At 40.2% G+C, this 15,951-nt stretch overlaps 2 protein-coding genes across 6 annotated transcripts in view; one reads left to right on the top strand and one right to left on the bottom strand.

The window, feature by feature from the left end:
* Positions 1-660: 660 nt before the first annotated feature.
* LOC131880118 (pickpocket protein 28-like) lies at positions 661-7,415 on the top strand. Of its 3 annotated transcripts, none has more exons than XM_059226635.1 (7): positions 661-1,000; positions 2,771-2,878; positions 2,937-3,275; positions 3,650-3,862; positions 5,638-5,877; positions 5,946-6,192; positions 6,863-7,415. In XM_059226635.1, the coding sequence occupies exons 1-7, from the start codon at positions 776-778 to the stop codon at positions 7,111-7,113; spliced, it is 1,623 nt and encodes a 540-aa protein (XP_059082618.1). In that variant the 5' UTR covers positions 661-775; the 3' UTR covers positions 7,114-7,415. The 3 variants fall into 3 exon arrangements, with proteins under 3 accessions (XP_059082618.1, XP_059082617.1, XP_059082620.1); XM_059226634.1 differs by having other exon boundaries at positions 3,647-3,862; XM_059226637.1 differs by lacking the exon at positions 5,638-5,877 and having other exon boundaries at positions 3,647-3,862.
* The window catches only part of LOC131880112 (uncharacterized), a 29,580-nt gene continuing 16,218 nt past the window's right edge, over positions 2,590-15,951 (bottom strand). For 2 of the 3 annotated variants that reach the window (XM_059226626.1, XM_059226627.1), the window contains exons 10-11: positions 9,911-10,181; positions 9,589-9,843 (exon numbers count right to left, since the gene is read on the bottom strand). In XM_059226626.1, coding sequence (XP_059082609.1) covers positions 9,625-9,843; positions 9,911-10,181 — 490 coding nt within the window. In that variant the 3' untranslated portion in view covers positions 9,589-9,624. Of the gene's footprint in view, positions 2,863-9,588; positions 9,844-9,910; positions 10,182-15,951 lie in introns of those variants that run through there. The other variant, XM_059226628.1, reaches the window with a different exon arrangement.

Below are 15,951 nucleotides of genomic sequence, written 5' to 3'. Positions count from 1 at the left end.
AAAGTCCATATTTGAACATTTCCGAAATCCCATAAATGAAAATTCCCTGATTTTTTCTCACTCCGAATAAAGTTTACAAAATTTCCGACACGTTCTTTGAATCTTTTCATTCAAAATTAGCCATTTGTCATTAATCTAAGGACTCATGAATTCATTACACAGACTAAGCTCCGTTTGAAATTTATCTTGCATTTTTATGTCCTCATAAAATTTTGCTCGCTGCTGACGCAATATTGAAATTCTGAAAAACATTAGCCTCTCACGAGAAATGATATTTGATTACAATTTCATGTATATAACCATCTACTATGCACTGAATTGAGTTAATAATTTTGGAAAGAAAAAATGCGTTCCAAATTAAGCACTTAGTGTGCAATTCTCCTAAAAGTTGAATATTTCAACAATTAGTAGTTTTTCAAATAAGTCTAGATTTACTGTCTGTTTTAAATTACACGGGAAAGACTTTTAACTTTTCTATCCTCATAAAGTGTCAAACTGGTCAACTTTAGTTCCAAAAGAATCAGGATATATTTTGCCGGGCAGGGTGTACGAAAAAAACGATTACCCTTCAATGAGAAACTTTAGATTTCCTGACTTTCTAAATGGCGGTCTCCAGAACCCAGTCGGTTGTGCATTGCTTTGCATGTCATTATGTCATAGAAAATGTATGATAGTTGGTCTATTGAAATCAACGTGATAAATTATTCGGGTTCATTTATGACGTGAAGATCACTTGAATGTTCACCTTGGATCAAGGTAGACATTGCTTCCCACGATGCCGAAGAAAGAGGTCTGGCCAACCATTGATCAGAAGACCAACGTCACCCCGACTCCAAATTGGGAAGGGCGTGTTCAAGAGAACACAAAGGAGTATTTTGAAGAGACCTCCCTCCATGGTCTCAAATATTTGGCACAACCTCGAGTGTCAAAACCAGAGAGGGTCTTCTGGTTTGTGGCCGTGTTTCTTTCCTGGTTCTTTTCGGGGTATATGATTTATCAGGTGAGTGGGTGGTAGAGAGCCATGGCTATGCATTAATGTTGCGAAGAATGTCAACATGAGGATAATATGGGTTAAAGCACAATATGTTAATACCTTTCATCACTATTTTTGGTGAAGGGTTGAAGAAGGACAACATTTCGTCTTGAGTTGCTTGGAGATAAAAAAAATGAAACGAAATTTCTTTTGGCAAAAGCTGAAATGATGCCAAGCTAATAAAATCAACCTCAAAATGTTAAGTTGTTCCATTTACTTTGCAACCAGCTTCGATATTCACTCCTCATTTCGTCCTTAATCAAATTGTAAGAAACTCTGAATATTTCAGCTATTTGTCATGAATCTTTTTTTACTGGTCTTTTTTTTTCTTCCTGATCGATTCTTGTCTTTCAATCGATGCCTTCTTTCAGGTTTATTCTTCAGCAATCGAGACGATTAATTTATTCAATCGCTATTACTTTCTTTGTATGATGTTTCAAAAACGTTATTTCAAGATATGGTGAAGACATCTTTGACAAGCTCGTCTTTTCAAACTATCAATGATGAAGAGAAGAATGAGAAATTGCTAGAGTTCCTTTTCTTTTATGAAGATTGGTTTTCGGAGGCATAATATTCACTCTCATCCACGCAAAAGAAACCAGAAACCAAACACAATGGTTAGAAACTTTGTTTCATAGGTGTGTGTGTATGAGTGTCTGGAAAGCAAGTTTCCGGTCATTCGTCAAGAGAAAGAACGGTTCCACATGTAAGATTTTGGCTAGAGAAAAACATACCTTGAAAACCTGTTCTTTTAAAACAAAAACTTCTTATTGAACAGCCAAGTTACATGTAGTTTATTCAAGTTTGGTTCTCAAAAAGTCGGTTCAACACTTAAAACGTGCTTGCCATTTCATCCTGCCCTCTTAAGAGTGTGAAGAGAAGCTCGGGCAAGCCTTCGTTGTTCTCTTCAAATTCGACGGCATGAAATGGCGAACGTGATCAAGATGTCTTGACCATATTGACTTTCTTCAAGCCTCACTTCGTTAAATTTCATGTAAAGAAAGCCCCCGCTAGTGAATAAACAGCTATTCTATGATGAGAACGGATAAAAAAGGCAAACGACTTGAAGATATTGACCATATCAAGTTTTTGTATTCAAAACTTAAACGCAAACAGGTTTTCAAGGCATAACCACAATTGGTAGTTAATGTTCGATCCTTCGAAATCTGCTTTCTCTTCACTAGCAACACGAATACTTTCTTCCCAGACACTCTTGAACAGACGCACGAAATAAAGTTTCCAGCAGTGACAGTTAGTTCCCCTTGCGTTGTTGAGAGCCAAGATTATACCCATTTTTATTGAGGGCAAACGGGAAGCTTAATTTTCTCTCCAGTTTCAAGGGAGCAGAGAGTAATGAAGTAAGTTGCTGTCAATCTAAGAGGTGTTATTGCTTTTTAAATAACATTCATGAAATTTGGTCTTCTTCAAATAAAACGTTATGGACCTTCATTTAGCCACTCAAAGGCTTTGCTTGGTGTGTTCGTCAGTAAGAGCTTCTCCAGTTCTAGTGAATCAGTTTCTAACAAACACAAGGCAAAAGGGTCAAATGAAATTCAACGCGTTATTTCATTGCTAAAAATATTCTTGTAATCATGTTAATGGAATGATAAAACGAAAGCCAACTCCGTATCCTTTTTGTCATCTCTGTGGACGCTTATTTAATTTTGGGGCCGTCTGGTTCTCCTCAGTTTGATACCAGAACGAAATATTCCTTAAGTGCTGCACTCTCTTTTAAAGGTATGCATAAAGTGGCAGCAAAGTCCAGTTCTAGTCTCCTTTGATTCCACGCCAGTCCCGATTTGGAAGGTTCCATTTCCTTCATTCACCGTCTGCAATATGAATAAGGTATGTGATCAGTACCTTACCAATTGATAATACATAAAGCCAAATCCGTATCTTGTAGGTGATGAGGTCCAAAGTAATAAGTATTGAAAAGGCTCTGGAACAAAATCAATCCAATCCCGATTTCGTGACTGAGCGGATGTTTGTGGACGAGATTTGTGGATCAGAAACCGCTTCAAAAATAGAGGGCCAACATAACCTTAACTTGACGGGAGATGATCTCCATCACTTTTTGAGCCATTTAAGCCAGCCGTGTTCGTCCATGATGCTTCGATGTCACTTTGAAGGCTTTCATCGAAACTGCGGCGACATTTTCACACCCGTTATAACGGATGAAGGCCAATGTTGTGCTTTCAACATCATGCCCGAGAGCATCATGTTCAAAAACACGGGACCCAAGGTACAACAGTACTTGTACTTCATTTGCTCTAGAAATGCCACAGTCAGCTATTTGGGTCCTCAACAAACCGTATGATCCTACTTGAATATTCTTGGAGCCATATGTCACACTCCAAAATAGGAATGGGGTATAATGTCCATGTCAATTTTGGTGTACACCAAAGCATGATCTTCATAGGGGGACTTGTTAGTGAACCTAAACACGCATATTGGGGTTGACTGACGTCACACTAGTGCTCCATATGCTTGATTTATTACGATGTTCCCGTGACGCTCTCACGGTCTTTAATGGTATCGATAGAGATAAGCAATGGCATTGGAGCATGGAAATGGTGAAATAAGACCAATTAAGCACTTATTCTTTTGTGCTAGCAGGATCATGATGAGCAAGAAGAGAAGCGATGGGCCAATTGGGACATTCAAAATGGTTACACCGACACGAATGGAGCCTCGACGAATTTGTCTACCACATATGAGTTCATGCCCAGGAGAGCTCTAGCCCCCGGTCTGCATATGGGCCTTAGCGTCATGTTGGATGTTCAAGAAAGCGAATACTTCTGTACAGGCTCGGAATCTGTCGGATTTAAGGTTGGTAATGGCATGCAAATGTGGAGGCTCAACAACCGATCAGGAAGAAATGTGTTCCATTTGTATCCTTTTTCATGACCCAAAATGAACGTGAGTGTATGATTATTTTTTGACGGGAGCCACATAGCTGTTGTGCCACTTCCAAGCCCTTTTCCATAGTTAATGTAGTAAGCTTTGTCCCAAAACAGGTTTTAGGGTCGATTGTAGCGACCTCAGAGGCCTTTTTCTTTCATGTTCAACGCAACACTTAGGGGCTAGTCAGACCTGCCAACTCTAATTCGTTGGTGGAACAGACATTAAGTAAATTTAGAGCTAATTAAGATTTGTGAGTTTTTTCCATTTCTAGTAACCAGTAAAATTATATTTCAATCGTTCAAGACGATCTTGAAATGGTTATGATCAACGGCTGGGCCTAGATGAATCTTGAAAGAAGGCGTTATTCGGGCATTTAGGCAAACCAGCAGGGATGAGAAATTATTAAATGCCATTTGCTACCACCTGGCAGAAGTTGGTCCAAAATAAGTGGTAAAAATGGCAGAAAATGGCCAAAAATGGCAGAAAATAGAATTCTGTGTATCGTTCTAAATCATCTTTTTGTAGTATTCACGATCACTTCCGTTAATTTTTAAGCCTAACTGTATGTAGTTTTGACACGTTGGGATGGGTATTTTGCATCGAATGTGAGATACAACCACTAAACGTCATTGGTGTGCGATCGAGTTTGAATTTTGCCACCGCAATCGATTTGAGTCAGGGATTCCATTTGACCTAAACTTTTGAAAATCAAAATGACGACAATTGCATTTAAAAAAGTTATATCATATTCAATAACCATTTTGATGACTATGAAAAAAAAACTGTAATTGTTCTGGCTAGGTCTTGGATACTGCAAGTGGTCTATGGATACTGTTATCAATTCAATCAACCATCAAACAGTATAAATATCAATGTTTAAGGAAATTTTCCATTTCAGCCAATGCTATATCAATAGGCTTTTTAGCAAAGGACAATCGAAAAACTTATCCAACCGATATGATCCTTCTTGTCTTTGATATCTTTTAGAATCAAGATCGGCCATTCTAAACACCGGCGGTCAATTTTTGACCACCTTCCATCAATTTCTTCCACTTTTTGCCACTTTCTGCCATTTTCTCCCACTTGTGGAAGAAAGTGGCAGAAATTCGATCAATCTCGATTTTTCCCATCGCTGCCCGCACTACGAGCATAACTCTACACAAAATGAATGAGTTAGCCCTCTTATGATATTTGATAATAAAATAGGGTTAGTTCGTTGGATCTGTGCCTTGTTATGTGCTGCACTTTGCCATGGCATAACATTGCTCCACTCGTTCCATTAAGTTGAGAATTGAAATTTGTAGCGATCTGAGCCCGCTATTTCAAAGCAAAGGATTGAGAAAAATGCATCTTATGCCTTTGAGTACAGCTTTTTCTTAATCTAAAATTTGCTCCTTCGCTATAAAAAAATGGACTCTGCAGGCAGCAACATCGCGACTTAAATTTCAAACCAGACCTGCCGAGTTTGATCTCTGCTTGAATTTTTGTGTGGTCAGATGTTGTTGCACTTTCTGACCCAAAATAACAAAAGCAATCCATCACTGGCTTGCAATCTGCAGAGGTGGATAGATTGATCACATCAGTATAATCCAGTCGTTCACGACTAAAATTAGTGACAATCTTAAAACAAAAGCTCTGCCCCCGAACAGCTTCGTCGGAACATAATCCCATATAAACAAACCAAACCTCTCTCCCTAAAGGCGTTGTTTCATACACCAGCCACGTTACCGGAAATGATTGAATACGGGTTCGCCATTTCCCCTGGATCCGAGACGTTCTTCACGATAAATCCAACATTGATGCATGCTCAGGAAAGCATTCATGGCATTAGTTACACTAAACGCCAATGCTACCTTCAACACGAAAAAGATTTAAGATTTTTCAGACACTACACATTCTTGAATTGCTTTATGGAATGTGTGTCAAACTTCACATTTAGGGTGAGCTTGACCTTGGGATTAGACCCCCTACTAAACCATATTAATAAAACGGAAAATAATTGTTCCAGACCTGCGGCTGCGTTGCTTATTACATGCCTAGAAACTCTAGTTATATGCCAATTTGTGGACCTAAATTGGCCAAATGCGTATTCGACTCGGTCACGGAAGTAGAAAGATCCACGTTGTCGGACACGAAAGAAAACAAAGGCTCGGGATGTGAATGTTTACCTCCTTGTACGGATATCAATTTCCCCCATGTTTCTTCCACCACCAAACTAAGGTCGAGCACACTCAAAATGAGTCAAGAATTGAAAGGTACGTACTTCATAATGTTTTTTGCTTTTACATAGTGCTGCCCGCACATTACTGAAACAGTTTATAGGAGGAATCTCATTGGAATTAATACACAAATGAATGAAACGTACGTATCTGTGTCGAAAACTGAAGTGACCCAATCAGACATTAAACGTTTATTTTCTAGTGTGGAACAGATCTGACGTCCTTTTTCTTTTTGTATTTTATTTGAACATCCGAATGCACTCGAGTCTTGGATTCGATTTTGGAAAAATTGGCTAGACTCCAATTTTTGAGGAAGGGCTCAAGTCCAGACTCGTAAAAAAATGTTCAATTTTCTATAAATTTCGTCAGAAAACGGGCTTTTCTTTGTCATGAACTGACCATTTAAGAAAGCTGCCCTCAAATGATGATTTCATTAGCCTTGTTGAACATAGTGAAAACAAGATGAGCCATTTTTGTTTAACTTAAGTCCAGTAAACGACTCGAGTCTGGAATTGGCGCGTCGGACGATGGGACTCGCCCCAGCACTATATACACCATGTCTATCTATCTGTCGAACAACCTTTGCGTTTTACTTCAGGCTGTTCCTTGCCACTCCAAATAGCAGAGAGGTTGCGTGACGCTGTATGTTTTCATATCCGCTTAAGATACATTAAAGATTGTTAATTTGTTAACATTTTCTTTTCAGAAACCCACCCAAAGCTCCTCAATGACAGCTATGTGCATGACAACGTGGCCATTGTGAACATCTTCTTTAAAGACCAACACTTTATGAGGCACGAACGGAGTGAGCTCTTTGGCATTACCGACTTCTTCGCCAACATTGGAGGGCTGATGGGATTATGCATGGGATTTAGTATCTTGAGTTTGGTGGAGTTCGTCTACTTCTTCTCTCTCAGACTTATTTTGCATATTCAAGCGCAGAAGTCAAAGTCTTAAAAGGCTAAGATTAACGTAGGGTCTTGATTGAAAATGAAAGACAAACTACGCTTGACGACTTTTCGGCTTATCATTGACAATCTTATCCAACGGCAATGTCAGTCTACAATCAAGCTTTGTTCCAATGTGTCCCCATATGGCAAACCATATGGTTCCTAGAAACGTGGAACGAAACGAAAAAAAAGCAATTTCATCCTCCTTGTATCTAGGCGATATGGTGTGGTCGCCTCATTAATTTTGTTCGTTAAAATTTGTGGTTGCATAAAATCTCCAATAAAAAATGACGGAAGTACGTCAACGCACTGCATTTGTAAAAAATAATTCTGATTTCATATTGTCATACTAAAATGAAAATGACACTTTTCCTACCTGAATAGTCGACGGATAGTCGGAGATGTGTTACAGAGGGGCATACCAAAACGGGGTTTTTATGTTCACCCATAGATTGAACGAGAGAGACAGGAAAAATGGGAAAAACCATAGTGTGCTTGGATCCTTATGTTCAGTCCATGAATAATGATGATATCATTGGAGCGACTTTGACGCCGTTCTTAATGATGCGCATGGGGCAGTTCGTACCATGTTACGAGGCGAAAACCCTTGGTTCCATGTTCTTCCGCAACTAGATTGGTACATACATAGGTTTCTAATGAATAGAAATCTATGATTGATATGTCTATTTACAATTGCACCCAAAACTTTTCCCGCAGCAATTAACCTCTGTAGCAAGAGACTACTAATTGAGCTCTTGCTCGGATGGATTTTGAAGCCTACTCATCAAGACCACTTGAACCTGATATTAATGGAAGGCTTCACATAAGCATAAAGTAATTTGCCAGCAATTTCTTTAGGCTGACCAAATTGAGGGGAAGGCCATTTGATTTCAGAAAATTTAGGAAGGCAATTGAAATAAGGGTAGATAACGAGTGAAACCTATGCATTATAAACGAAACTTTGATAAAAGGTACATGAAGTAAAGTGAAATAAAATAAACATACCCCCAGCCTCCTCTTCTTACAGGTCCCTTGACACACTCAATTAATGAGCATGTCCCCGTGAGCACGTGAGCCAGCTTGACGAGACAGCGAAAGGCTGGAGGTTGCGTTGCTTGGTTATACTAGCAATATCCAAACCAGCTACCTTTTAGGGCCTGTTCAATCCCCAGAGGTTTAGCCCTTGAATATAGGGCTGATTAGAAATTTGATTCAAAAACTTGTCCAAGTCTGTCTTGAAAGATGCTACCGGATCAACAAGGCAGTTGTTTTCTCTACGAATATTAGAGGGAAGCAAATTGAACAATGAAGGAGCCCAAGAAAGAAGAGAAGTGGACTTCATTGTTCGAACTAGCTTAGATTCACGAGGACTTGAAGGTGCTCTCAAAACGCATAGTAAGCCTCTACGGTCACTAGAATTTACTCTAAACCGGGATATTTAAGTTGTCTCATCATTCCTCTATTGTTTAAAAAACCGCTGCATTAATAAATGTAGGGATGCAAATTCAAATGAGAATATACGTACATTTGTTCTTCCAAAACATGATACCAACCTCAGATGATTCCGCAGCGTTCTTAAAAGTGAAATAAGGTCAATCCTGTAAGGATTTTGCACCAAAAAGTACCTTTAGCTTCTGTCTAATGCCACTTTTTGCAAAGGCTTTCCTGCTGTTTTAATTATTGGCCCCAAAAACGTGTTCCTCACTTTTTCCTCGAAACAAGGAAGCGTAGATACTGCGGAGTTTCAAGAACCTCTGTGTTAAAGTCTGACGTTCCAGACTTATTGAGCCAACTGCGCATTTATCAGCTCCAACGATGAGTATATTTTTTGCAGTATAAAATTAGAGCCAAAAAGAAAATACACTACCCTACAAAAATGTCCCCCAAAGTACGCAAAAGTACACATTATACGTTAGATCTGTCTTCGGTGAAATACATACAGATTTTGGGTGAGAATGAGGCCTCGTTCTATTGATTGCTTTAAAAAACTCCTCTCTTCTAACAACCTGTCGTCTAGGTAGAAATTTTCCATCTTGAATTTAACAAGTTGGAGATTTCTTTTGGCTCTCTTTTGAGTGCTCTTTTGTGTGGGATTCTGCTCGGTTTCACTTTTGATTGATACTTCTAGTTCAGGAACTCTCCAGATTGCAAAAAAGTCCGTGCAAGTCGCCAATTTGAAATTGGCAGTCTTCAGTTTTCGCATTTGAAAGGGAAGTTTTCGATTTATTGTTTGACAGGGCTCAAACGACAATGGCGGATGTGTATTGTCTCCTGGCACTCAACTGTACTAAAGCCGCATCCACTAACAATTATTTTGTTTAGATGAATTGTGAAACTTAATCATGTGTATGAAAAAGCCTTGTCGAACATTGAGCTTCCTTTGCAACTACCGTAACTAACGCTTCAACCATGTGATACACACCCATTTATCATGTTAAATTAGAGCGGTATCCTTTAACCAAATATTTACAAACACATCTCGTGCCGCATCAACGTGTCATTTTTATTACAAGACCATTCATTGAAACAAACAGAAGTCGTTATTTTCCCTCACGAACTTTAAGACTGAGTCCCGCGTGCATTTGGACCATATTTCCGCCGTAGTGGCCACGATCGGGGTCATGATATGGTTTGTAGTTGGGTCTGAACTACATTCATTGTCCTCTCCATCATGAGAGACACCCAATGTGTGAGCAATCTCATGTGCCATCAAATTAGACATGGCTCTCCTTAAGGTCTGTGAAATCATGTATGATAACAAGCGTATTGGATCACAATTCAAGGATCCATTCATCCACACTTACGCCCTGTTTGGTGCCTTCATGATCCTTGGTCCAAAAGTATTTCAAAACTGCTACGCAATACTCCGAGAAAGTACACATTGTGTTCGTATAGGCATAACCAGCATTGCTTTGGTAGTCTCGGCCTGTCAACATGATATTGATATCCGCGTATAATGGATCATGGTCGGATGTTGTCCCAGATATGTGCGAGCCTTCGAGATATTTCTGGAACTCGGCCAAAAGATCTAAGAGGATCTCACCCTTTGGCGAGGGCCCATTTCCACTTAGGATCCTGAAACAGCAACGTGCCACTTGGAATTGGGTGCAACATGGAGAAAAACAGATAGATGGAAGGCCATTTAGATCTTCAATTCCAGACAAGCGCAAAAAGGGAACACTCGCTATTTAGGATGGTCTGATTAGATTGGCCAAACTTAAAGGGACATATTTGGGCATATGTCATTGCAGACTTTCCCCTTCAGAGAAATACTCATTTCAATCCGAGGAACTCCGTCAATCCATTCAAAGGAGATGAGTGAAAGTGATTCTTGCCTTTTGTTGCAATCGATGCCAATATTCATTAAATTCCACTGTCATCCTCAAAAAAGCTGAATAATTTCGTAAAAACACATTCGCAGTTGCTTTCTCAGAACTAACACATAATAGGCATTTTTTCTGGCGATGTATGTATTCTACTTTTTTGGGAACTTGGACGATAATGATCCAAGCCTTTCTGAGAGGTTCCGTAGAACTCCTCAGCTCGTTTCAGGAACTCTGGGACTCTGAAATTGGTCCATCGTAGTGAAACAACACACATTCAGGTCTAAATAAATTCCTTTTCCACACAAAATTGAACTTTGGAAAAGCATTGGCAAACATGAAATTTCGTTGTTGAGAGGAGAAGATCCACTCTAATAGAAACCCAAATATAACTTTGTGACAGATTATATTTACTACATGGGTTCCGTTAACAAATCACAACATGTTTAATGTGAAAGTCGGTACAAGCTTATCCCTTTTATTGTCTTCCAAAGGATATACTCGATAGTTAAGAGTTACGTACTTTGAATAAGCTAAAATTTGATTATGTGTTGTCACCCAAAGTTAAGGAGAAATTCAATTTTGCAAATGTGAGAAAGTTTTCTCTCTTCAAACACAGCAAATTAAGAGGCAATTTTTTAACTTCAACGACCTCTGTGATGGCTTAGATAATTATCTTTTGTATGTAGAAAGAGCATTCCAATTTCAACTTAATTTCAGACGCGATATGTTGTGTTGAGATTTTCTTTTCGTTGTTTGTACGAGGCTTCTTTCATATCAAACCGGATTGCTTATGCCAAGCACAAATGGGAGCTTACCTCGGTTAGGCATTTTTTCCACATACACTTGTAGCAAAATGTGACACTTTTTGTTATAAATGTTTGGGCACATCTCCCACTCGCCTGAAGCTATTTGAATTTGTAAACAAGCCTCCTTGTGAACCCACTCCTCTAGGCACCATGACGCGTCCCCATGACTTCGTTGTCGACCTCGCCCGCGCCGACCAGGATGTCAAGACCATCCTCAACTTTCGAAGGAGGCACATGGGGATCAGGCCCCCAAAAGGACTCAAGTTTACCAGAACGTGGCCCATGTCAAGGCCGGGAAAGATGTCCATGACAAGCGCCATCTAAATGCCAAGAGAACAAAGAGGACTGAGGACATTGTCGAGGCCGTGCGAGCCTCAGTGAAGACGGAGGGTCGGGTCACCATCGAAGAGATCGGCAGAGAGGTTGTTGATGCATCTAATACGACTGTATACAGGATCCTGCATGAAGATCTTGGTCTTGTCAAGAAGTCTACAAGATGGGTCCCCAAGCAGCTCACTGATGTCTGCAAGAAGAGGAGAGTGGAGTGTACGGAGGCCTTCTTAAAGGCAAATTTCCTTAAGGACAAGGCCTTCCTTGACTCCATAGTCACCGTGGACGAGATCAAAGTATGTGTCTACACGCCAGAAACCAAACAGGGAATCAAACAATGAGTTCGAAAGGGTTCCAGGGCGCCAATCAAGTTCAAGGTGCAGAACAACAAGAGGAAGCAAATGGTCATTACTTGGTTTGACAATGCCGGCATGATTTATCAACATTATGTCCCATTTGGAAGTAAAGTCAATGTCAGTTACTTCTGCAATGTCCTCGCTACTTTTCTGAAGAATTTCAAGATCAAGAGATCACCCATGGGCAAGGGGCCCTCCATTTGGACAATTGCAGCAATCACACGGCCATAATTGCGAAGGAGTTCATCGCTCCCAGGTCCATCCGGATGATTTCCGGATGATTGAGCATCCCCCCTATTCACCCAATCTGGCGCTGGCGGACTTCTTCTTGTTCCCCAAGGCCAAATATGCGTTGGCAGGCACATTCATTAACGGCAGCACCGTCAAGAAGGAGTGGGAGGGGGCCTTTGACAAGTGGGTGGACCACTGGCAGAGATGTGTTGATAGAGAGGGAGACTATGTGGAAAAATAATGTTAAATATAAGTCTAGCTAGTCCCAACCGTTTGATCCCTGCAGTACCAGTCCGGTTTGATTTGAAAGACGCCTCGTAGCTCTCCTATTCTGTGTGAACAGTCATTATCTTGCCGACTAGGATTTTCGACATTTTTCCTCCTCTTGTGCCTCTTTTTGCCAATGGTCCTAATTATTGGGTAAAGGGTTGAAAGATACCTCCAAGTTTCGCACGCGTTTTTTACCGGGGTTCTAATAAGTTCTTGGCGACAAATTGAACAAAGTCTCGCCTCTTTTTTTCAGTTAGGGCATAACATATAAATTATGGAGGTAAATGCTTTAAAGTCTCGCACAATGAGAACATAAAATAACAGTATGTAAATATGTATGTGCTTCATGGCGTTGGTTGAACAAGTACAATAACGCAACTTTTTGCTAATTGAAGAGACGTGTGGGAGATCAAATGTCGTATTTTCAACACCAACAAGTTCAAAACTTCATCAAATCTTCCAAAGTATATTTGTGGAACATGACCTCCCTTGGGGATAAACGGTACGAAGTTTTATCTTCTGTCGTTGTTTTTTTTTTCTTCTCCATAGGGGCCTGCCTTTATTTGCAAGGTCAGAGAGCCCAAACGATATGGGGAAGACTTACTAAATAGACTAATCGTAACATATCACGAATGTAATTTATTTTTCGGGCATTATGCGACTTGGGTCACTAATTATACAAAAAATATAGAATTAACCAAAAATACTAAAACGCATTTTAATTCAAAAAAAAGGAATCGGCCCAATATTTGACATAGGCTTACTCTCTGTTACATGAAGGAAGAGGCGGATCTTCCTATCCAAGACCTTATGGATTCTGGTGTCATAACGCCTTCTTCCCGGGCTCCAACCGATTGGATCAGTCCTGCATTTTTTGTGCCCAAGGGAGATGAAAAAGCCGGAGTACGTCCAGTCACGAACTTCTCGCAGCTCAACAAGTTCGTCAAACGGCCAATTCACCCATTCCCTTTCAGTCGAGACATTGAGAATGCATCCAAATTTTCCGCCAAATTGGATGTTGTTCAAGGATATCATCAGATTCCTTGGACGAGGACAGTTCACTGTGTCTTGCTATTGATACCAGTTCGAGCCCCGGCGCGGGCATCAAAGTTGAAACCATCATTGGATTGTGTGTTTGGCGTTGACACACATTTGAACGTCCCTCAATGCCCTTTTTTAACATAACCCCTTTGACCTCGTTCAATTTAATTGTTTTAAAAAAATATTGCACCTATACACTTATATACATTTTCACATTAGTCAACGTCAATTATAACCGTAAGAATTGGGTACATGTAATCAATGACCAACTACTCCTTAGCTGAACACATGTGTTTTAATGCAAATATGTATTCGATTCACAAACACACACTCCTCACGACGTTCCTTTTGCCGAGTGGAAGATTCCACAACAACAGAGACCCCATGGGACTCAACACGAGTTCTGACTAATGGTGCCATAGATCAGATGTTGCAATCAAGGGTCTACCTGGAGTATTTAAACTCGTGGACGACATTCTCGTACAAGCACCAACCCCAGATGTTCTGTATTCGAGAATCCGTGCAGTGTTGGAAAGGTGCCGGGAACATGGTATTACCATTTCAAAGAAAAAGTTTGCATGCGGCCAAGAAGTGAAATTTGCAGGTTTCATCGTCTCCAATCAAGGTGTTCGGCCTGATCCGACAAAACTGGCAGCAATTAGCAATTTCCCAGAGCCGGGAGATCTAACTTCTTTACGTTCCTTTTTTGGACTAGCAAACCAGTTGGGAGCGTTCATCTCAGCTTTAGCCCAAGTCATAATGTTGTGTTTCGATGGCTGCCAGACCACAGTGTTCTGTTTTAGAAGGCAAAGAAGGTGCTTACTTCGGCCTCTCTTGATCAATATTTCGATCCCGCACTTCGGACGGAATTGCTTTTAGGTGCTTCGAGATTACAGGGACTCGGTTTTTTCGATGAGCTTTTGGACGACGTTCATAACTCTCGACTTTTACGTTTTCAAGACAAGACAGCCACAGGTTCAACAACAGAGTGTTCTTCCGTGGTTTACAAACGAACAATGTCTTATGATACGTCCCCAGCTTAAAAGAACGGCCCCATCTTTAAACGAAGACCGGTTCCAGGATGTCACTAATTGTACAACGACATCAAATTCGACACCGGACAGTTTCGAGGGGGCAAATGCTTAAATGATGTGATTCATGTAACTTGGGGGGGGGAGGTGTAGTGTTATTCCTTATTTCGGTTATCACGGCTTATGCCATGCTTATGCATCATGCTCTCTCGTTCCTCATATATGCTCTCGGTGTATATACGATCCCTTGTACCCATGCCACAACTACCGTTTAATAAACAGTTTGCAATAGAGCTTCAACCAGAGTACATCGTCTGTGTGTTCCCCGCGCGTCCACAACATAACACTCTCAAAGTGAACAACGGAAACCAAATTTCGTGCAGAATCTATAGGAAGCCTATTGAAAGATGCATGTTTGAAAGGGAACAGATGATAGGGATGACGGGTTCTGAAACCTATGCCATTCCTGGGTACGGTTGAAAATATGGAAACTTGTGACGATGAAATCATAGCTACAGATTGGGGCAGTTTTTGAAATCAGGAAACCAAAAGGAACAGCTTCATATCTGGTGACATTGTTTATTGTCATTTCCACTAAAACCTTGCATGAGGGGAAATATAGAGTTTCTGACATGTTGATATGTGGTTCAAGTAAGTGCATAAAATACGCTTTAGAACGTACTTTCAAAGCTTAAGGACAAGTCGTTTTTTTGTTCCTTCTCAGCATGATGTGTTCAAACACCCAAACTGAAAAAGGAAACAAAAAGATATCTTCCTTAATACTTCGCAAAGAAGACTTGTTCTATATGGTCTTGTGATTTCAAAAAGGGCCACAATTTACGATATGCTTTCGTTTTTCTCAGCTTTACGAGGCTCTTTCTTTTACTGCCCACTTCCTCACTGATTTACGTATATGCTTCGTCGTATCAATTTGCTCCCTCAATCTTTTCATAACGTTGTCATAATTGTTACTATAAAACAGTCATCCATATTGCATTACATAAACTCATGTTATGATAGGCAAACAAATACAATCACTGTCGGTTTGTTTTCAATTACTTTTGTAGGTGACAACCATCGGCTTATCTTGAAAGTAAGGGCTGGAAAAATCGGTCCTTCAAACGATTGGCATGGTGGATCAAAAAGAGACGAATATTTCACTAGAAGCCCTGTCTTAACCTTCTGATCTCCAACAAACAGACAATGCGTATTACATCCACCTCGGTAATTCCATCGCACGATATCTGATATTTACTAACAGTTGCGGTGGTGGTTGCACAGCCAATTTGAACAATGTTCTGTCTAGTCATAAAAAGAGTGCTGATTCACAATGAGATCCTCGAACCGTTGTAAAACTGCGATGTCTAACCGATATTGCTTTTACTCTTATGATTCACGGGAAAGAGTATTTTCCTCGACAATTTCACGTACATGGAACCATGATTTTTTTCTGT

The sequence above is a fragment of the Tigriopus californicus genome, chromosome 5 (genome assembly GCF_007210705.1).
Source record: "Tigriopus californicus strain San Diego chromosome 5, Tcal_SD_v2.1, whole genome shotgun sequence".
NCBI lineage: Eukaryota > Metazoa > Arthropoda > Copepoda > Harpacticoida > Harpacticidae > Tigriopus > Tigriopus californicus.
The sequence above is the reverse complement of the archived record's forward strand: the minus strand, read 5'-3'. Positions and strand labels throughout refer to the sequence as shown.

Excerpts from the sequence above, each read along its gene's own strand:
- LOC131880118 (XM_059226634.1), top strand. The coding sequence starts at position 776 with ATGCCGAAGAAAGAGGTCTGGCCAACCATTGATCAGAAGACCAACGTC. Across the intron at positions 1,001-2,770 it reads CGGGGTATATGATTTATCAG|GTATGCATAAAGTGGCAGCA; the intron begins GTGAGTGGGTGG and ends TCTCTTTTAAAG. Across the intron at positions 5,878-5,945 it reads TGTCAAACTTCACATTTAGG|ACCTGCGGCTGCGTTGCTTA; the intron begins GTGAGCTTGACC and ends TAATTGTTCCAG.